The sequence below is a fragment of the Bemisia tabaci genome, chromosome 3 (assembly GCF_918797505.1).
Source record: "Bemisia tabaci chromosome 3, PGI_BMITA_v3".
In the NCBI taxonomy this organism is placed as follows: Eukaryota; Metazoa; Arthropoda; class Insecta; order Hemiptera; family Aleyrodidae; genus Bemisia; species Bemisia tabaci.
In genome coordinates this window covers 48395429-48417565 of record NC_092795.1, presented here as the reverse complement: position 1 = coordinate 48417565, position 22137 = coordinate 48395429, and the positions used below count along the sequence as shown (strand labels likewise).

At 41.5% G+C, this 22137-nt stretch overlaps 1 protein-coding gene across 1 annotated transcript in view; it reads left to right on the top strand.

Moving 5' to 3' along the window:
• The first annotated feature begins 19700 nt into the window (after positions 1 to 19700).
• The window catches only part of LOC109030564 (insulin receptor), a 380809-nt gene continuing 378372 nt past the window's right edge, over positions 19701 to 22137 (top strand). Inside the window, exon 1 of the mRNA XM_019041589.2 lies at positions 19701 to 21058. Within this exon, the coding sequence (XP_018897134.2) occupies positions 20542 to 21058 (517 nt within the window). The 5' untranslated portion in view covers positions 19701 to 20541. The remainder of the gene's footprint in view (positions 21059 to 22137) is intronic.

Below are 22137 nucleotides of genomic sequence, written 5' to 3'. Positions count from 1 at the left end.
GCTTTTTGAAATCAGAAGCATTAACTAGATTGCATTTTGCAAAAAGGAATCAAGAGCATTCTCACTAAGATTGTGCAAATTTTTTTACGTTGCAAACCTAAACTGTTAATCTAGACAAGTATTATCTTTACTCCCAATAAACCATAAATTCAAGACTAAAATTACCTGTGTAAATTCAATTTTTTGCATGACTTTAGTAATTTTCTCGAAAAAATGTAAGTTGCACAATTCCAGCAACATTGGAATGCTCTTGGTTCCGTTTTGCAAAATGCAATCCAACTCAAAGTATAACAGATAAATCTATTCTAAATAGTGAGGCCTCTATGCGCCATCTTATTGGTGAGCCGAAGCGTCATTTGAACGCATTCCCACTAGTATAGAAGAATTCTATAGGCAGGTCGAAATGAAAAAGCGCTCCCTATCGGCTGAGCGCTTAAAATGGGCTCAGATGTGATGTTGCATAGTATGCCTGACATGCTGTCAAACACGGCTAATGGATCACTGAGTTGCACTCCCTCGCCGCTTTTCCGCTTAGCTCATTCGAAAAATAGGACAAGAAAACGTCACTCTAATTCCTTCAGTTTGGGTAGGTTGAGCTTGTGCCCCGAGGCCGCACCCCTTTGCTGTCAAATAGTGCTCCTCTGAAATTTTTAAAGAGCGGCAGCAAAGTTATAGAACATTTCAATAGTGGATCGTATTCGATACCTAGTGGTTCGATGTATCGTTTGGTTCAAAACAATAGAACATAACCTCAAACCAAAATTTTAGGATATTAGTCAGGAAAGCTGAAAATGAGAAATTTCGTGGCAATTTCACCACTCTTGGCCAATTAGTACTCATACGAATCAATAATCCATCACAAAAAACCCGTCCCGCCAGATTACTCGATTAACTTTTGAGGCTATGTTTATGTTTGGAATCAATCGATATCGATACAATCTCACCCGTTTGATGTATCGAATATGATCTATAGAAAACCGAAAACTGACCCATAGGTGGATCGAGACCAGAGACAAGAAACCCTCCACTGGCCTCCTAGCGACAGGTGGAAGCTTTTACTTTCGGAGTTTCAACAATTCCTTATGGACAATTACTAGGGAGCAACAGTCATCACCCTAGTTTCGGCTGCTGACTTACCTACATGGTCGATGATGAGCTTCGGATGACGTCATGAGCCAAAACAAGTTTCCGAAACGTCGGCCAGTTTCGGCTTGTTTGCAAAACGAAACTGCCAACACGTTGATGTAGGTAAGTCGCAACAGTGGAGTGCTGATGTCCCGAAAGTAAAAGCTTCCACAATGGCCAAGATACTAGTGGGGGGTCTCTTGTCTCTGATCCAGACACTTCGAGTGGAAGGGGATTTGCGGTCCGAAGAGGGCATTCCCTACGAATTTTTCGTAATTGTGTTGTTGGGTGGGGGTGAGGTATTTCTTGGTTGAGGAGTCTTAAAATCGTCGCTGCTGACTTATATTTTGGAGAGGAAATTATTCAGTGAATTTTCTGTAATTTATCGTTTTCAGCTTCGTAGGTATCATCCTGAGGGAAATTCAGTGAGTGAAAGTTTCAACGAGCTTCATACAATTTGCTTTAACTATAATGGATGAAACGTTAGCGGAGATGCTGAGAAGTGCCCATTCTGCACCCTGTGCTTCAATTGTAAAGGATCTTGATATGTAGTTTGAGTCAATTTCAGTGTTGCAAATTGTTTCCTCACATTCATTATCTTTGCTGTGCGTAATGACACCTCGTTGATTATTTTGTATTAAGCAAAAATTGAGCCGAAAATGGAATTTTTAAAACGGTGCAATTTCTAATGCATAATCCTTCAGAAACATCAGTATATTTGTTTTGTAAACGTAACGAAATAACCCGATGAACCCACGGTAAATTATATGAGAATGCGTCAAGTAGCTTTGAGTAAACGCATTGTCCCTAGGATATCCCTTGGCATGGTTTAAAACCATAATATTCTCGGTTTGTTTTACAATTTTAGTATTGCTTAAAAATATTCACAGAAAAAAAATATTTGGGGTCATTCCCTGAAATTGTGGCACTACCCCAATTTGTTGGATGACATGGGCGTTTCCAATTAATTGTGGTTGTGCCGCGACAGTAATTTGTGTTAGTAACCTAATTTCTTATGGGGAACTATTACAATTAATTTGTGTACTACCGCAATTAATTGTCAGCCAAAATCATCCAACAACCCCCATTTCTTTTTCATTCAGTGTTGAAAGATAAAAAATGATAATATGAAAATTTCCTCTGAACTTGAAGACCATTCATTTCTTGTCAATCGTCGAACCGTGCACAACTATCCACCGGGAAATCTTACCCATAACTTTGAGTCATTAAATATATGTATGGGTTTCCTTTACGTTCTCACGTTGCAATATTCAATTTAACTTTGGCAACGTGGGCAATAAATCATGAAAAGAAGCGGCGGAAAATGACGGGGAAGCGAGAAGATGCTCCATTGATTCTGAATATGATTGGATGGATTGAATGAAAAACGCCCCTTCCGTCGATTTGCGGCTCACCCCGTCATCCCCTCGTCGAGCACCATATCAATTAGGTTTTCATTTTGTAGTTCGGTGTTGGCTCTTTTGATTGTGTAGACATTCAACGCTTTGGACAAAACCAATCGGGCTTTTGAAAAAGAGGCCGTGAGAAAAAAAAATCGATATTGTACTTTCACTATCATGCGTGAAAAATAAAACAGAATATTATTGGGTATGCGCGAATTGTTGAAATGAAATTGCTTTCTCTTATATTTGAGGCATTAGACAGAGTTAGATTATGGAAAAATTTCCATGCCGTCCGCGCAAACGAAAACTCACAACCTTTTTTTAGCCATATTTTCTACATATGTGAAAACTGTGGAATAAAAATTCTGCAGGGGGATCTTGAATAGGAGAAATTAAAAATAAATATTTATATCAATAAAATGAAAAGCAATAGTGCAAAAACGTATGAGCTACGTACGCTTTGCCTCATCTACCTCGAAATTTAAAAACTTAATGTCCTAAAATCTGTTTTGATAGGTATGATTTCATGAGCATAATGCAAGGTATCTATGAAATACTCCGCCGCGCCAGTCTTCTTTCAAGAAATATATTGTTCGTTTCGGTTGTTTACTTGGTTTTTTCCCCCTTTCTTTCTTTTTACTAATTTGAAGTAGTAATAATAAGAGGCAGTAGTCTGGAACCTCAAGTGGGTCACCTAAACAGTAAATGACCTCAAGGGCAAGCTCGTCCTTCATTTTTTATTATAGATTCCACCTTCAGCTCGCAATTTTATCGACAAGACAATTTCTCATTGGTGAAGTTTGAGGAGCAATTTACGTGTGTTTCAAAAACTACTTATGAAAGTATTCACGGTTACTTCTTTTAACACTGCTCCCCAAAGTTTCTCGGACGAATGATTGGAGCATTAATGATCACCTCTACAGTCTTATTTGTTTCATTAAAATATCTCGATGCTTTTCATATAACGTTGCATCCTGCACATCGTCTATTTAATCTTGAAATAATCTTAGGCAGCAATAATTATTACGCAGGCCGAAATGCTGCGAGAACCAAATCAAGCCCCTCACATTGCCTATCAAGATATTGAAGGCGAGCTGTTCGGAACGAGTGAGAAACAATCAGAGTGAAGTATAAAGCGGATACAGCCATGAATAATCCGAGTGATCGTGGCTGACCACCGAAATGCGGCGAGCAACTATTACTGCTTCCAAGCCACTCACATTGCCTATCGAGATATTGAAGGCGAACTGGTATGAACGAGGAAGACATACTGTAAGTGGAGCATTACCTACTATGGCCACGAATGATGTTTGGGAAAAGACAAAAGAGAAAAAATTGAAGAAGAAGAAAAAAAGCACAAGAGAATCTCTCTAATATTAACCGAATTCATAAAAGAAACACGAGAAATGGTGCCTTTACGATTGGATCCCTTTCAGTTGATGCCCCACGCACAAGGATACTATATATGTGCCCCTCGAGTTAGGACGGACCTGAAGACAATACTTGAAAGATATTCCGAATCTCACGCTCTGAAGGCGGAAGGAGGCATTTTTTGATCTGCGCGATTAATATCTATGATTAAATTCAATAATGATCAGAGCGCTGAAATATATTCAAAGTGCCGAATCTGATCGGCGCCCGCGTGTCGAGACGCAGAGGAGGTCACTGACCGCGCCCAATCAGATTCGACCGCCGAATTTTGGCGGCGACTTCATTCAAGGGCCAGACAGGGTTAAGGGCCAGAATGAAACTGTTGTGTCTGGTCCTGCCTGATTTTTACTGGCCGCCGCTGATTTTTCGTTCCACTACCCGCGGAGGCTTCACGCCCTTCTCCCTCCCTCACACCGTCCTTTTTGCATCTCCCAGGATGGCTCCTCATCTTTGTACCCAAGTCACTTTTCCTGAGCATTCACAAAACTCACCGTACTAAAACCAAAGTAGCATTTTTCAATGTAAAAGTTGCAACTAGTTGAAACAATGTTGGTATTAGTTGCAGCAAAGTTGCAATTTTCGGTCAACTTTTGGTCGATAAGTGCCGATTTTCGGCGATCTGATCGGAAGACAAAGTTGCAACCTGCTGACATTGCAAAATTGCTGAACCAAAGTTGTTTAAAATCTCGTAAAAATTGTGTTTTGCGCATAATTTTTCACAAGATACATTTTTGAATAACACTCTCACCACAACCGATTGCTAAAGCTAAAATATCACAAATATCACTTGAATCTTTAATTTATGTCACTCACTATTTTTATTGAAAAGATGTGACCTGACCTAAGCTCCGACTGCTGTCATATTTCTTTTCTTCAAGGCTTACCTGAATAGCGACTTATATATCCGGAAATTCAGACGTGAAAAAAGGTCAAATACGTGAACTTTGAACGCTCTGTTTTCCCTATAACTCGCATTTGACATGACTGTCTAGTTCTCTAACATTAAAAACCACCGATGTCACGTTAGTAAACGACGTAACAGCATTTAACGAATACACAATTGCTCAGCAAAGCCAGCATCGTTCAAAGAAGATGGACCAAACACCTAGACTAGTGCGCTTTTCGTGAACGCTTTGAATGCCATACACTGGAAAAAAATCACACTGGAGTCCAGACTCTTGAAAACATTGACAAGAAAAAGGACTCTTCATTGAATCAGATTTAAGCTTAAATCAAAAGGAAATCCGCTCAAATTAAGAGGCTTCGTTCTTGATATAAGCTTAAATCTGATCGAATCAAGAGTATTTTTTCTTGTCGATGTTTTTAAGAGTCCGGACTCTAGATCCAATGTGTTTTTTTCCAGTGTAATAATGATAAAAAAAGGTTTTAAACGAAGAGCCCAGAGCCTGAATTCCTTGTAAATATCCAGGAAACCTTACTTCAAAACATGTTGCGTCATCTCTTCCCGACGTTCTCATTCACGGAACTGAAGCATACAAATGTTGCAAGATTTAGCTAGATCCAGATGTTATTTCAATGTGTAAAAATTAAACTCTGATAAAAATGGCAACACGGCCGATCCCTCCACCGCGCCCCGCTTCCGTAGTGATGCGGTGAGCAAGGTTCGTCCTTTGTTCGTCCTTTGTTCCTCCTTCCACGTATCTGGGGTTGCGTCATGAGGTGCCGCGCAAGAGCTTCCGCGGCGCGGGCATTTGGGGTTGTTGGGCAGGGGAGGCGGACTTTTTCGTAAAGGCAAAACGCGAGACGCAGACCTTTGCGAAGACTCGAGGGAAATTATTGTTCCTTGCGCACCGATGCGTGCCAGATGTGGCACTCCTGCCCAGGGCCAATTTCTACATCTTCGCTTCTCCTCTGACGTAAGCTTTCATGATTATTTGACGCATTTGACCTCGTTCCTCAACAAATATAGCGAATATGTTTCTTCGTAAACTTGTATTATAATTATCCTCATGAGAAAATGTCGTAGATTGACAGTCAAATCAGTTGTATCTTAAGACGTTCAGCTGAACGACTCCAATGTGAGTTTCGAACACTATATAGATGTCGTCCTATGAAAAACATGTATGAACATTGAACAACCACGTCATAATTCACGATGTTTCTGCCTGCCATAAAGTTATCTCCTTACCTTCATTATAACGCACTTCATATTATAGTGACGCACTGTAGAAAGAGAATGACGTCATGGATAAAATTTGCCCAAAAAGACGAGGAGGAGTTTGAACATAATCCTGTTACGTATTTTATGGGCGCTTGTTTTTCGCATTGTCTCAAACCTGTCTCCAGAAGGAGGAGTAAGTGGAAGACTCCCCTTGGAAACAGTGGGGCCACTTTATTATGTGTGCGGCTAGATTGCTAAATGAATCGCCGTTTACTTCTGCAGCTGCTCGGTTCAACGACCTTCGTAGCCCCCCTCCCACCCCCTCCCCAATACAAGCGCGTTCAACACTAAATGAAGTCAGGAATTTGTACGTGAAAAATCGCCGATCCTGCTCGATCAAGAACCTCCATCCTTTTCTCCTCCTCCCTTTTTTCTCCCGAATAAAAGTTGCGTAACGTCTGGACTTGAAAGCTTGGAAATCCACGATTTACACTGCCATGCTAAAGAAAAACGCCGTATGAGCATTAAAGAGTTGCCAAATTTCACTTGATACAACATGCAGTTTTGACGAAATGTATGCATATTTTTCCTCGAAACTTTCAGATGTTTTAGATCAAAGTGCATACAAAATTGTGTGAAAATTTGGGAAACAAATATTCAAAATTTTCTCAGAAAATTCGATGTTTATCGAGGGAAATTTGGCAACTTCGGAAGGCTCATACGGCGTTTTTCCTGAGCACGGCAGCACAGATCACTACAGGGTGAAGATGGCTCTCGCTTAGAGTAAACATTTCGTAAGAGCAGCATGCGGTTTTTGTAAGAGGTTAGCAGAATCTGGAATTTTCAATTTTATACGAGTTGTTTTCAATGACCGTTGTAAGATATTGCTTTGAGGTATTTTTCTAAGAGAGGCATTGAATGTATGTAGGGTGATTGTGAACCTGTATTCCGTTCTCTTATAGAAAGAATATCACGAGTCATGCAACGGTCATGGATATTTTCTGGTACTTTATTTTTTTCGCATGAAAAATTGTTTGACCAGTTATTTGTGGATTTTTTTGGACACATTTCCTTCCTGTCATACATGTCGACGGTAAAATTTTCAAACAAAATCGTTCAACGATTTTTTTTTTGGAGATTTGATACATCGTTCCATGGCGCTTGTGAATCGTCTTCCGAAAAAAGACTTATTTATTGAAGGGAAACACACCCATTTTCAGTAGCTCTACATATTGCTTTATCGTTACAGATCTTGTCTGAAAAATGCACTTGGTCCTTTTAAATTATAACGAAACAAATTAATATCAGCCTACGTGACATACACGTACGTATTTGACGAAACATGAATTTATTTTACTATTAAAATGAGTTCTGGTGTACCTCTATTGACAAATCTAGAAATATTGAAAAAGCTGCATAAAAATTTGTTCCATTCTGTAAGTGATTTAAAAGACTTTTTAAATGGTTCGGATTGAAAAATATATAAACTCAATTTGTTCGAAGGGAACTTATTATTTCTTCAGATTGGTCTGTAATTAGAGCTAAAACGGGAGGGCAAAAGATATTTTGTACGAGGCAAAAAAGTCTAATTACACTTCATTATTTCTGTACGCATCTTGTAAGGTAAGATTCGATGGAACAAATAATTGCTGAAGGAGCATCTTCATTAAAGATATAATTGATTGACATAATGATATAAAGCAAAGGAGGGATTCCACTTCCAATCGATTCCAGCACCTGTCACGGCATCAGACAAACGCAAATATGATAATGATCTCTTGAAGTGATGATCGAAATTTCAATTTTCTGATAATTAATTGAGCTACCACTCGTCTTGCCGAGCTTAGTAATGATTCATCTCTTATAAATGGGTGAATTTCTAAAACTAATACAATCCCATCTCATTATGCATGAAATATTTCAGACCGCCGGGTTTTTCGTCGTCCCTCAAGCCGCTCGCGATTAGGTGCCAGCAAGATTATCGTCGTTTGCATATCAATCGATAATCGATAACAAAATCTCCTCAGCGGCTCTGACTTTCATCGGAACATTATTATTATGTAATGAGAGGTTCTTTCCCGTCCTCTCCCGTGGATTGGAGGATTTTCAAGGATTGGAATAAGATATATCTACCTCAGGAAAAGCGTCTAAGAATAGAATTGACGTTTGAAATTCGAACGCTTCTCATACGTATTAATACCAAATACATGAAGACGTAGCATTCGTTTCTGAAATCACGGGAGACAGCGTAAAACCACTCTGGCGCTCTGCGCTTGTGTTCGTCTAAATGAAGAAGGGAATACATTTGCGTCAAAAGGAAATTTGATTTGAGGTAGTACTCTCGATTAGCCTTGATAGAGAGATATTTTGCTGCTTATATAGTTTATAGGAAAGTTTGCACGTGAAATTGTATACAGCCGACAATGAAGAGTAAGTTGTGGTTGCGAATGCCGCATGCAAATATAATCAAATCAGGCATTTTGTCAAACATTCTCACTCAGATTGAAATTCTGCCTCATCTGATTATTTTGGACAAAATAACTGTTTTTCTTCCTACACAAAAATTATTTTCAAAAATATGCATCATCGTCTGGTTGCTGTAATAATGTGCAGCCCAGAAATGAACATTCATTTCAAAAGATGCTTATTTTTTGAAAATGCAAAGTTTTTAAATTTTCGACGATTAAAAGTATATGAGGAGCACTTTGATAAAGAAAAATATCCTACTTTCAAAATATTGAAAATTCGGGTGCTCTTCGTAAAAACATACGAGACATTGTAAACTTTCAAAATTTTACAATCTGCCCGGGCATTTTATGAATTGCCTGTTGTGGCCGACGACATAAATAATAGAACATTAAAATGAAATTCAAAATGACAATTATCACAAGATTTTATATCCGAAAAACTTTGAAATTTTACGATCGCTCCTGGTTCATTTTAACTTTCAAGTTTATGTCTTAATATCCTCAATCAATTGGAAGCGCAACTGCTTCATTTTCAGCTGCTAACGCTCTGTCCATATTTATGATTCAAATTGAAAATTTCAGACCCAAAATTTCTTCATTTTCGCAAAATGCGACATCTGCGCGCGCGTAGGAAAAAGAACAAATTAATCGCAATGCCGCCTCCGTTTGGTCACGGGGTCAGATTGGTCAAGTTGGGCACCTGTTTGACGGCGCGACCAGACGCGGCACCGCAACTCCAATTTAACAAATTAAGCCCCCTTGCCCCTTCCCTCCCTTTCATCTTCATTACCCTTCGCTCCCTCTTCGCCATCAAGAGGTGCGCAGTGTATAAATCTTGTGTCCGTTGTTTCAGTGCGGGGTTCCCTTTGCGATTCTTCAATACTTTAAAGTCCATCGATCTCCTAGACAATAATACGCTTTTCAAAAATTGTATCGTTCGGATAACATATTTTTGATTTAGTCGATTTTATTCGACACAGTAAGAACTTATCATTTATATCGTAGGGGTGACGCTTGAGGCATACCTACGATTTTGTAGGCGTTTCATGCGCGTTATTCGTCAAGATACATATGGATTACACTTTGCAGTAGGAAACTACTATCTCTAGCTCTTCCATGAAAGCACGTGTCTGCATAGTAAAACTAATGGCATTACGTTGATTCTAAAATGAGCCAGAAATAGTGGTTCCTTATTGCTAAATGTTGTCGGATCATCGCATGATTTACGTATTTTTTCAAGAGGTTCCCGTGGTTCTCTAGATATTAGAATCATTATAGTAGGAGTGAGCTTACGATTTGTGAAATTGTCTGATCATCCCTTAAAATTGGATAGACGCAAGTTGTAACATTGACTATAGTGTAGTGAGAAGTAGACCGACAAACAGACTAATAGAGCAATAAACTGACACATATACCAGCTACAGTCCTAACTGCAGGCAGACTGTAAATTCTGAATATATAAACGGCTAATATTGAGTTAGGGTATTTTTTCAAAAATAAATTGATTTTACAGTCCAGACAGAGTCGCGAAAGGACAGATAAATTCACACAATTACATTCACCCGCACCCAAACGGCGAACGAATGTTATGCTCCAAGTCCACGTACACTGACCTCATAGTCAAACTCACCCGGCCGTTTATTCTCGTGATTTTCCCGTTGATTTATTGCAAGTTGTATAGGAGGAAAATAGCAGCAGTGCGAAAATAAAAATGTGAATTCTTGATGGTGAGCGAACCCGAACCTCGCCAAACCCGCGGCCAGATCCGCGGATTTTCAATGTGGCGCCATAAAACGGAACTTACGTAACCCCGGAGAGGGGGAAACGTGCACAGATTGCAAGACTGTGCCAAAAAAACACGGAAAATATTCGAGAATGGTGGCAGCGCATACGATGAACTTGACCTAAAACCATTTTAATCGAGTTACGGGATTCGAAAGATAGAATATTAGTTGTGAGTATCGACAGGAATGTTTATTGATCGCAATAGGCTAGTTCTGTTATAGTGTCAAATCACACACGAAATACTACCGTTCTGAGGAAAAACGCCGTATGAACTTTCAGGCGTTGCCAAATTTCCTTTGATACTACTATTAAGTCGCTCTTATATAGCGCTTTTGCGCGCTCTGCGACACCCAACCGCCACTGACAGCGATCTTGCAAGAGCTCCTCCGGCGGATGAATCTCCTCATTTCCTGCCTCATTCCCTCAATCCACGATTTATCGAATTGTGGATTTCCTTTGATAAAATACGAATTTATTGAGAAAGTTGTAAATATTTTTCTAAAACATTTTTAAATAATTTTGTTCGCAATTCAATCTAAAATATCTGAAAATTTCAAGGAAAAATATGCGTAAGTTTCCTCCATAATAAATGTTCTTTTCGGGGTAAATGTGGCAAAATTGAATTGTTCTTACAGCGTTATTCCTCAGAATGGCAGAATAATTATCTTAAAAAACGGAAAAATTGAGGATTCTAACGCCCTCTAACGCTGCGCTCGGGTCAGATGGTGAACCATCCTGCGTCTATCGACCTCGGTTCAGTCTATGTATTCGTTATGTAAAACGTTCTGCTCTTCGGTTTTCAGTATTTTTCCTCATTCCAATCTAGGCGTTTTATCAAGTGAGATCACTGCGATGTAGAGCTGACTAATTTGGGGTTAGCGGGATTAAAGTCTAATTGCTTGAAATGAGGAGGCGCGTGCAACTGGTGGTAAAGAATGAAGTTTCAGAGGATGAGAGCCTATTTGGTGGAAGTGGAGAAGTAGAGGGTACAATGACATAGGTACATACATATGTGTAGTGATAGCTGATAATTGAGGACGAAGGAGTCAAAGTCTTAACTTCTAAATGGCCACATGCTCCCTAGCTCAGTATTTAGATATATACTTAAATTTTAACACTATTACTCACAAGGTGGTAAAATAGTGGTAGGCTTAAACTACTTTGCGGGGAAACCAAAGCCAAAAAAAATTGTTTTAGTGTTAAGGAAGAAGTAAGAAAATCTAGGAGAGGGAAAATTACGGAAAATCTCTGGTTGTGACTACTTTATTTTTTTTTTTCAATTTGTTCTCTTTCTTCACAAGAATAAAAAATTAATGATGACATTTTCGGGAGCGGCTAATATAGCACGGTTTCTCTCTGCTGACAGTTCGATCATTCCTAGAGCTATAATCACAACACAAGATGCAAAATGAAGAAAAAATCGTCGATAAGGCATAACCTGAATACAGCGATACTCATATCTTTTTAATTTATTACAGTGCAGACTGATCATTTCAGCAGAAGATATTATCTGTCCACGAGAGGCTCAAAACTCAATTCGGTTTCTCAACGATGAATTATCGTCGTTTCTCTGACGTAAGCTCGTATCTCTCTCTCCACATGAGCCTCGGAAAGCATGCGTAGGCTCATATGGAGAACAGGGCTCAAGCAGAAATTGAGATACGTTCTAACGTCAGGAGAGCGACGTGATAACAGATGTCCAAAAAGTAGCCCATAAATCCATCTCCCTGCACGAATCACGTATCTTAGAACGGATAAAATCCAATAATGCCTTCCTCGCAGCTGGTGATAGTCAACGCGCGACGGGAAGAACGTGCAAATTCGCGGATCTCGGACAGGACATCAGACCCGTGAAATAAAGCTCCGGGTTTTGCTGTGCGAAGGGCGAATACTAAGTGAAAATTTCCCTCGGGTCTCTGTCGGTATTGTCGTGAAATTTGCACACAAAAAGGATGCAGTTGAGCCGTGTAAACCGTGACCATATTCCATATTTCAAGTGCATCCAACGTCGCTCAGTCGGATAACAAAAGATGCAAATGCGGCATGTTAAGTAGGTCTGTTGCGCAATGTGAATATGAGATGCAATCAACCGACAATGAGTAGACTTTGCACAGGTAAAATCACGAGGAAACCACGTTGGGTACGTCAGAAATGACAAACTGAACCCCAAGACGCTTCGTTCAGGTAGTCCACACAACACATTTTCAAATTCACGGGGGAATTTTATTTCTCGTCACTGGCAGAGAGAGCGCCTAACCTCGATGTCCAGACTCTCCATTTAAAGGTACACTCAAAAGAGTAGGTGCGCCTTTGAATGGGGTAAGTTGGGGTAAAGTTTGTTTCACGTTATTTCCTTCATTCAAGCTTTTAATTATAAAGCAATTTATTACGCTACCTTAGTACAGTTAATTTACTGCAGCTATTTAACTTGGTCATTGAGCAGAAATTATCTAAAATTTTTTTCGTTATATCACGGAAATTAATCGGTCAAAAGCCAAAAATTTAACTTTTGTAGGGAATTTTAAATTTTCATCTATAGAACTTTGAAAGAAGTACTACTTTTGACTAAAAAATTTCATAACTCAGCAACAGAAGAGAGAGGTGGTTTCAGCAGTATTCCGAAAAAAGTACCCGACAGCTTTCAAATACGTACATTCTTCAGGCTCTGACGAGTTAGTGCGTTTAAAATGTCACAGCTTCCATTCATGAACAGATATTTCAACCAAAATAGAGACAAAATCTTTACGATCCAACTTCATAGCATTCCAATTTTTATAAATGTAATGCAGGCACAGGTTGCCTACAGGTTGCTGCAGAGCGCAGTTACGATACGCTCATTTCGGAAAACGGAACGCTCCGTGATAAAATCAGGCACTGTAAGCGCCTCAACAACACCATCGAAGCACACCGAAATAGAGTTCGTTAGCGGCCATCCATAAATTACGTAACGTTCAATTTAAGGTTTTCGAACTCCTACTTGTGCCATATATCGCCTCGTTAACCTAAGCTAGACACGGCCCCATGTAAATTACGTAACTCTGACTTTGACGACCCCCCCCCCCTCCCAGTTGCTCAAAAACGTAAAAACGCGGTAAGTAAGTCTGATAGATAGGCGAATCTTGATGTGAAAGAAGAAGAAAGTATTGAGAAATGAAAAGCAGAACTAGAATTTACGTTTTTTTGTGTAAAATTACGTGATATTACGGGACACGAAAAAAATTTCTGGAGCACTTTGCTGAACACTTGCATACCTCTCCTTAATCCCACTTAACAATAGCTACGACTTAACACCCTAGGAATGGATAGTGTAAATATTCAGAAAAAATTAAGTAAATCAGTCAATTTTTAACGCTCAACTATTTCACAAATCCTGAACCGCATTTCTTGAAATTTGACCTTTGGGGAATACTTTTAAAAAAAATTTCCATGAAAAGCCCCCCCGCAGACCTCCCTCACATTGTCTATTCTACCGGACACCCTAGTCAACACCACGAAATGGCCCCATCAATAATGTCCCGCAAAATCCGCCTTTGCCCCTCCTCTCCAATGACCCGTTAATGAAATATGTTACGCTAAATTTCAGATTTCTCGACTCTTTTCCCCGCCCCTCGTAATGCTTTTGTGACGTAGCGTGGGTCTCCTTCTTCAACTGCCACACTTCATACCAAAGGTCATTATAGGCTTGACAATCGCGATGTAAATTCTCTCTTCTCTAATCCGTTAACGCGTAAAAACAAAATGGCGTAACGCTCTCTTCGACCCCTCCTCTCCCCTAGAGCGTTACGCATTTTGTGAACCGCCCCTAAGTACTTACTTTAGGTCATTTATGTTCAGCCCCTTCAAAACCAGCGGGCTGATTGTTTAAGTTGATAGACAAAGCTACAGACAAAGTAGACAAAAAGGATATGGAGGGATCCTATTGGTGGGAGCGGGTGCTTGCAATGAACGAAGACCGTAGGTAATAGACTAACTAACGGCAACCCACGAGAGACCCGATACTTATAGTCCATCATTTACCCCTTTTGTCCATATGAACCACCCATTTCAACCAATAAGATCGGTCCATACTTCTTATGTCTTCTGCGGGCCGATTATTGAAATTAATAGACAAAGCTATAGACAAAGATGACAAAAGGGATATGAAGGGAACCTGTTGGTGGAAGCGGGTGGTTGCAATGGACAAAGGCAGTAGGTAATAGACTAACTAACGGCAACTCACGAGAAACCCGACAGCTAGTCCATCATTTTCTCCTTTAGTCTATAAGAGCCACACATTTCATCCAATAGGATCGCTCCATACCCCCTATGTCATCTTTGTCTGTATCTTTGTCTATCAATTTCAATAATCAGCCCGCTGTGTCTATTGCTTTGTCTATCAATTTCAACAATCAGCTCGCAGGGACAGTCGTAAATGGAGGCTTAGCGCCGACCAAATAGGGTCTGCCACTCTGTTGTGGCCCGGTGTATTTCCAGCCCGAGATCGAGAGGGGTAAAAGAAAAGAGATGAATGAACTGCAGCGTTATTTTGCCCTTGCGACGCACAGGGAAAAGAGCACGAGGAAACGGAGATGCCGGTCGGTCACGAATTTGGCAGGGCAACGCACTACTCGCGGACTACACTCGAGCCATGACCCGAGCCCCCCCCCCCCCCCCCGGGGGGGGGCGAAGGGTGGGGACCGGTGCAAGGGGAGGAGAGGATTTATGGAAAGAAACCTTCCGCCGCACCACGGGATCGTTCGCGAATCAGCGGGAGGGAAAAATCGTCTTTCGAGGAGTCGTGCGCTTTTGAAACGTTTAAATTGGATTCAATAAATAAAAAGGAAATCATCTTCGTAAGGAAAAATTGGGTTATCGGGAATGCAAATAGGGGAGTCGATGTTTAATCAGCGTCACAACTTCGTTTTGAAGTTCGTTTGCGGCGCAAAGCGTCAAAGCGTAAAAGGTAATGCTCAAAGCTCCGGTGGCGTGGCGTGCTTTGCGATATATCGATTGGTCTGCGATTTAATCCTACGGCAAAGGATCGATGAACAGGATGTTCGCAACGAACACCTTAATAATCGATTCATTACCATACCTTTAAGAGGGTAAAATTGAAAATCGATCATTCACGCCTCGCCACTGCAAAGCTCGGATGCCCCGATATTTGGAATTAGTTCTCGGGCAATTTTATTGTGCGACAGGGTTGGCTTTTCTTTTGAAATTGTCTCTATTTTATTGTACGTAAGTACATATGTATGCAGAAAGAAGGAGGGGTAACTAGATAAATACTAAAAATTAAATAGAAAAAAGGGTGAAATTGACTGCTCATTGAATGATAATCTACATCCATGGGGATTTCCTGCCCCCCCCCCTCCTGAAAACCAGCAATTTTACCGTATTTGGTAATGATTTTATCATTTGACCGCAATCCCACAAAACCCGCGTTTTTCGCCCCAATCGGCCGTCAGACCCATTTTTAGAACAGGATTGGACCCGAAAAGAGAACCGGAAATGACCAAATCATGATGCAATGATATGCATTTCGTAAAATCCAGATCCCTAATGGGCAAAAAATTGTAGAGTTGAGAAAATTTAAGGTAAGCCAAAACACTGCCTTTATCGATACCCCTGTTTTCTTCATATCTCTTTCATGCAGAAACAACTGTACATTGACTAAAATCGCAATAGGAATTGGTGAAATCAGTAACTACATCTCAGACTCGTTTGTAAAAACACATATGTCTATAGAGGACATTAATTGTCCATACGTTGTTTTTAAAACTAGCCGGAATTTGTAGTTCCTAGTTGCAATTTGTAGTCCAATTTACAATTAGCTTACGAAAACACCCCACATCTGGGTCTGGGTGGGTAGCCTTTCGACGCTACACGACCTCCCAATTGGGGGGATGGAGGACAAGGCGCATGAGTGCAGTTTTTGCTATTTCTAGAAATACGTGTTTAAAGTTTCAAAATGACATGGAGCTTCTTGGCAGAAAGGAAGTTTAAACTCACTTTTTGATGCTTCAAAGTTGAATTTTAGTCGTGAATTTTTCACAGAATACACTAAAAAAAGTATGGTGACATCTACTATACGCGTTTACTTGATTTTTTTACACGGTGATAACCAGAACCACGGTAGTATTCACCAGAACTCTGCAGACACCATAATATGGTAAATATTACCATAGATTCTGGTGTTCATTACCACACTCGTATCGCACTGTGTCAGAGTATGGTAAAATTTACCGTATTATTTTTCAGTGATGCTCTCTGACTAGTTTTAGTTGAGTTCATGAATACACTGGTAAAAAACGTAGCTTGGATCTAGAGTCCAGACTCTTAAAAACATTGACACGAAAAAATAAACTCGATTCAAATGGAAACCCGCTTAAATCAAGAGGCTTGGCTCTTCGATTCAAGGAAAAATCCGATTGAATCGAGAGCACTTTTTCTTGTCAATGTTTTTAAGAGTCTGGACTCTTGATCCAAGCTACTTTTTTCACCAGTGTACCTCAATTTTTTTTTTTTCAGAACTGCACTTATGCGCCTCGTCCTCCGAGCCCCTCAATTTCGGTAACCGCAACGAACGATCATAAAAATGTTATTTTGGCGAGCCGAGCTTGTAATTTTCCACGCCCGACTGAGAAGAGCCCGACAGTGCGACGGGGCCGTCGTCTGCCCCTCCCCCCCCCCTGCCTGCCCTTGGATCCCCGAATCTGGATCGGAGGGGGCCCGCGGATAGTGCCAAATTCCAAGTTCAGGCGTCGATTCGTTGACCGCCGTTTAGACGTTGCCGCGCGGGGCCGACCTTGGCGCCGTCCACGTCGCTGCAACGTTCCCGCGATCAAAACAACGAAGACTACGATACGTCATCACGTCTTGCGCGGGCCGTGGAGTTATTGGAGGCTCCAGCGGAATAGCAACGCAATAAAATTTGCCCAAAAGGAGAAAGAGGGAGAGCAATTGAAGGAGAAGAAAAGACGTCAAAACAGAACAGAACATGAGAGGCGCCCAATCCAGGCAAACGACATGTATAGAGCGGATGAGAGAGGTCGTAAAATTTTATTTGATGGTTGAATGAAGTGGGGGTGAGAGATGTACGGAGGAGAATCGTTAATTGGGAGGCAAGGGGGGCTCTGCTCAAGCTCGGAAATTTTATACGTATAGTCAGGCCCGCCACATCCCATCTCGGGCCCTGGTACCAATTTTCTGGCCCGGGCCCCTAGCACAGGGGGGGGGGGGGTCCGGGGGGCCTCCCCCGGGAAATTTTTGAAATTTTAAATCTATTTGGACGCATTATGAAGCTCTTATGATGGAGATTTTCCATCGATTTCTGCAGAATAATTACGCCTTTTTGTTTACTTTCAGCACCAAAAACTTTCGAATTGTTGCATTCAAAACATCTATAAATTTTTTTTTGAGGGGGCAGATGATACTTTTCAATTCTAGGGGGAGCCGGGCCCCCCTGAACTCCCCTTTCGCACGTCTATGGTAAGGGAGTTGAGCCATTGAAGTCGAGGATGCCCAGACAGGAGCCTCTTAGCATCCGACAACGAAAGAAAATGAAACGCAGTTACTAAAAATATCATTCTACATATACTCAAAATCTTGAAAATAGATAGAAATCTCTAAAAAAGTAAGGAAAATTTTATAGTGCCCTAGCGTGTTTTTGAAACTTTATTCACCTTTTGCGGAATTTTAAGGGTAATTTTTTCACTTTTCCCTACGAGACAAGGGTTACACATGAATTCGTAGTGGTTTGTCACCTGCGTCACGGGCCCCTCCAGGGCCCGGGCCCCGGTACCAAGGACCCAGTATCCCCCCCCTTGTGGCGGGCCTGCGTATAGTTATGCAATTTTGGTTTGTTCTCGGGGGTCTTTGGCCTTTTTCGTTCATTTGTTTCTGCTCTTTTGGTTTGTTTTGTTTTGTTGTTCACGCCTATTTTAAAACTCTGCAGTGAGAATTAGCTTAAGATGCAAATGCTTATATTTGTGACGAAAACTGCAAGACACGTATTTCGATTTGCGTTGTGACGTTGGGTATGTTTCTCATCCTCAATTTTCATGAAGAATATCTGACTACTGTTTGTTCAGTTATATGCAATTTTTCCTTGCTAATATCTTTCCCTTGATTAGATAGAAGTGATAGAATAATCACATTGAGGCAAAGATCGAAATATCACCGGGGTTTTAAGCTTCCTGAAGTTGTTTGTATGCGATGTATGCCCGCCGCGCCGATGCGCATAGAATCGCGCAATGTAGCGATTGTTGCAGTTCTGAAATCTGAAGGCGAATTGATCTGCCGTGGACGCGGCAACAGTTAGGTGCGTCTTATTGTAATAGGTGATCAGGATCACATAATTACCTTGTTACGGTTCAATAAAAATATGCGAGGAGTGGAAAAGGCTTAAAATAATTATTTTTTACAGTTTAACTCCTATTATAAATATTCATTCATATCGTCTGACAAGATTGTAAATACTCGTAGCACTGGGCGCAAAATTCTTCGATCCTTTTCGGACTCACTTCACGTGATGTTAGCAGAAAAAAAATGAAGAAATAAAATACAAAAATACAAACTAAAGAAGAGAAGATATAATTATAATAACATAGAAAGAGGTAAGACGCAATACATCTATTTACACCTGAAAATGGTGCTACTGGAAAAAACACAAAATTAAACCATGATTATTTTTCGGAATTTCCTTCTCCTTCAGTGTGACTACTTGTACTGTATTTTCCCCCGTAAAATTATATATTCTTTACATCATATTCATTAAAATATTTTCAAAATCAAAAATTATTTTTTATACCCACCTGCTTTGGTTCACATTTATTTTCCCCAGAACTTACCACAAAAATTGATAGGGGTTAAAAAAAAAATAAGGCAATACTCAAGAAGAAAAAGGCTCCGTGTAATTTTTAAAATTCAACCTTTCCAACGAAAAAAAAATTAAATAAAACAAAATAAATAGTGGAAATTTGGCAACATCTAAAGTGGGCCGATTCCTCTCCATCGAATTCGATCCATTTAAACCGACCCGTCGAATTAATTCCGCGAAGCGTTCTCATGCTCGCAATGGCGCAATTTCGCCCGCCAAGACTACGCCTCCCGCACAGCTCCTCAAAGCCCGCAGGAAAAAACCAAGCGCAGCGGAGACGGGAGGAGGCTCGGAAGGCATACCCAAAACATTGATTAAGCAAAATAAAAATAAAAAAACGTAAAACGCCGCAAAGCGCAACAGCGCGCGCGGCGCCGGAGGGGGGAGGGCGTCGCGGAGTTATGAATGGGCAGTAGTATACGACGCGCAAAGCTGCGCGCAGAAAACTTGCACGAAAACAACGCAGCGGCTGAGTTGAACCCGGACTTAGAGGCCGAGCGCGCAGACAAAGCTAGACAAAGCAACTCCCGAATCCACGCCGATAGGGGAAACGGCGCGTCGGGAGAGGGGATTACTCAGTCCCCTCTCCTCACGCTCACCCCTTCCCCCCTTCTCGCCGCGCCGCTGTCTGCAAGTTAGCCAATGTTTCCCTTCTGTTTGAAATTCAGTTCGCTTCACGCCGTTGTCCGCACGGTCCACGACCCTCGCGTATTCCTCCCGTCTCACCACGTGCTGTGAGACCTTCGCGTTCAATTTGTGCTTTTGAAAGTTCTAACCCCGCTTGTTGTGTTTCGATTTTCGTTTTCCATCTCTCGGCGGTGTGTGCTCTTCGCGTTTCGGGCTGCGTGCGCTGTGATGGCTGCGATGCCTAGGGGTTCGGGCTTGTTTTGATGTGTTATGTGTACCCTTCCACGCCTTGACGTCAACGTCAGTTGTGCGGCTTGCAGTGGCTTGCGTTTGTGTTCGTGGCGGCGGCGGAAGCGGAAAAAATTCGCCCTATTTCCGCGAGTTATCCTGGCGTTTGATTGACGCGACGAGGCCGCGAAAACGCAGGTGCATCTGTTTGTTTGTGTTGGCGCAGCAGTGATCTCTCCGAGCGCACTTGTTCCCCAATTCGCTGCCGGCGGTTGTGTCGTGTGATGCGTTTCCCTCAACAATGTAAGAGTGTTAATTTATCGTTTCTAACACTGCAGCGCAGTTAGTGTTGATCATGCTTTCAAGCCTCCCAGGCTTCGACGCAGTTTGAGACCTACTTTCGTAGGTGCTTTTTATTTGTTTTTAAATTGTGATTTTTGTGAAAGGGTTGAGTGTCGGGTGCGAGGTTGTGGTGATGGCGTTCGGATTGTCATGACCAGCGCGAAAATGCGATGCCCATTCCTCCTCGTGATGGCGATGTTGTGTCTGTGCGGGAAGTGTCTCTGTCTCCAAGAGACGTGTGTCGGCGCCAACGGGTCCGAAGTGCCCTGCGGGGAGGCGTTGGCGGCGGCGCCCGCTGGGCCGCCGCCGCCCGGTAAACGCTGCGTCCAAAGCTTGGACATCTGGAATGTGAGCGACATGGATCTGCTACGCAATTGCAGCGTCGTCGACGGGTTCGTGCGTCTCCTGCACTTCGAGAACGTGTCGGCGGCCGTCTACGAGAATTATCAGTTCCCTGAGTTGGTGGAGATCACGAATTATTTGGTGATGTACCGGGTGTACAACCTCACGTCCATCGGGAAGTTGTTCCCCAATCTGGCCGTCATCGGCGGCTGGACCCTCTTCAAGCATTACTCGCTTGTGCTGCTCCACACGGATTTGAAGGAGGTTGGATTAACGAAGCTTGTCAAAATTCATCGAGGAGGTGTTTGGATCTCTGGATCACCAGGTAAGATCATGTTTCACCCTTTAGCTTAGCCTCACAGTGTACCCTTCGTTGACGCGGGAATGGACTGTATTAACGATGGAACTGCTAAAGCACGCATCTTGTTTGCGTTGTCTGATAAGCTCTGTTCCCTTTCTATTTCATCAAAGATGGAGGAAGAAAACTTTTCTCGAATTGTTTACAGAATTTCATCTTACAGAGTAGGAAAAGCAGGGGAATTTTCAAGGACTGACGTATTGCAATTTTTCATTTACTATATAAATTAAGATAAGCAATCTGTGTCGTTGGAAATTGAGACACCTACGCGGTTTTCGATACATTGCAATTTAGAGCCTTTCCTGACGTCATTTCGTCGCCTCCCTCTCGAAAGGACGTAACTACATCTCAATGTTGCCAAATGTTCCCTCGCATATTGAATTTTTACCGGGAAATTCCTGGACTCTCCCAACTGAGAATTTCATTGATTTCTCCTCTAATCTCGAGCAAAAATCCGAAAAAATTTTGGTCACAAATTGTAAGAGTTCATTCATGCCAAAATTTGAATTTTTCAATCAATTTTAGAATCTTGGAGTTGAGTTACGTTCCTTCGTTCGGGAGACGACGATTTGTTGACGTTCTATAGGAACAACTTTTTCCACATCCATGACAGCACCTAAATCTGCATGGGAAAACTGTTGTCTTATATGGTGTTTCAAAATTAAGCCAGAAAAAATGGTTCTTTATCGTAAAATGTACTCCAAAGTTTCCAAACAAGGTCGTAGGAGAACGTGAACTACCGAACGTGAATTTTTGACTCGCCACGGTCGTTATGGGAATCAACGTTGCTTTTATCGTGAACAGAATTAATAACACATGTCCTGATTGTCGGTGGAAAGTATTCAGATGAGGACTTCGCGCCTTTCTTCAAGTTGTTACTGGCAACAGGGTTGGTTAGCACAGCCCTGAAGTGGGTAGAAAGCTCCGAAGAACTAATCCCATTACGCAAAGTGTCCGCTTCAGGAAAAAGTCGCGGACAATTCAGGTCACAGGTTTCTTGAAGTGGCTTTGTGCATTTTCGATTTTCTAGGAATTTCAAGGAAATG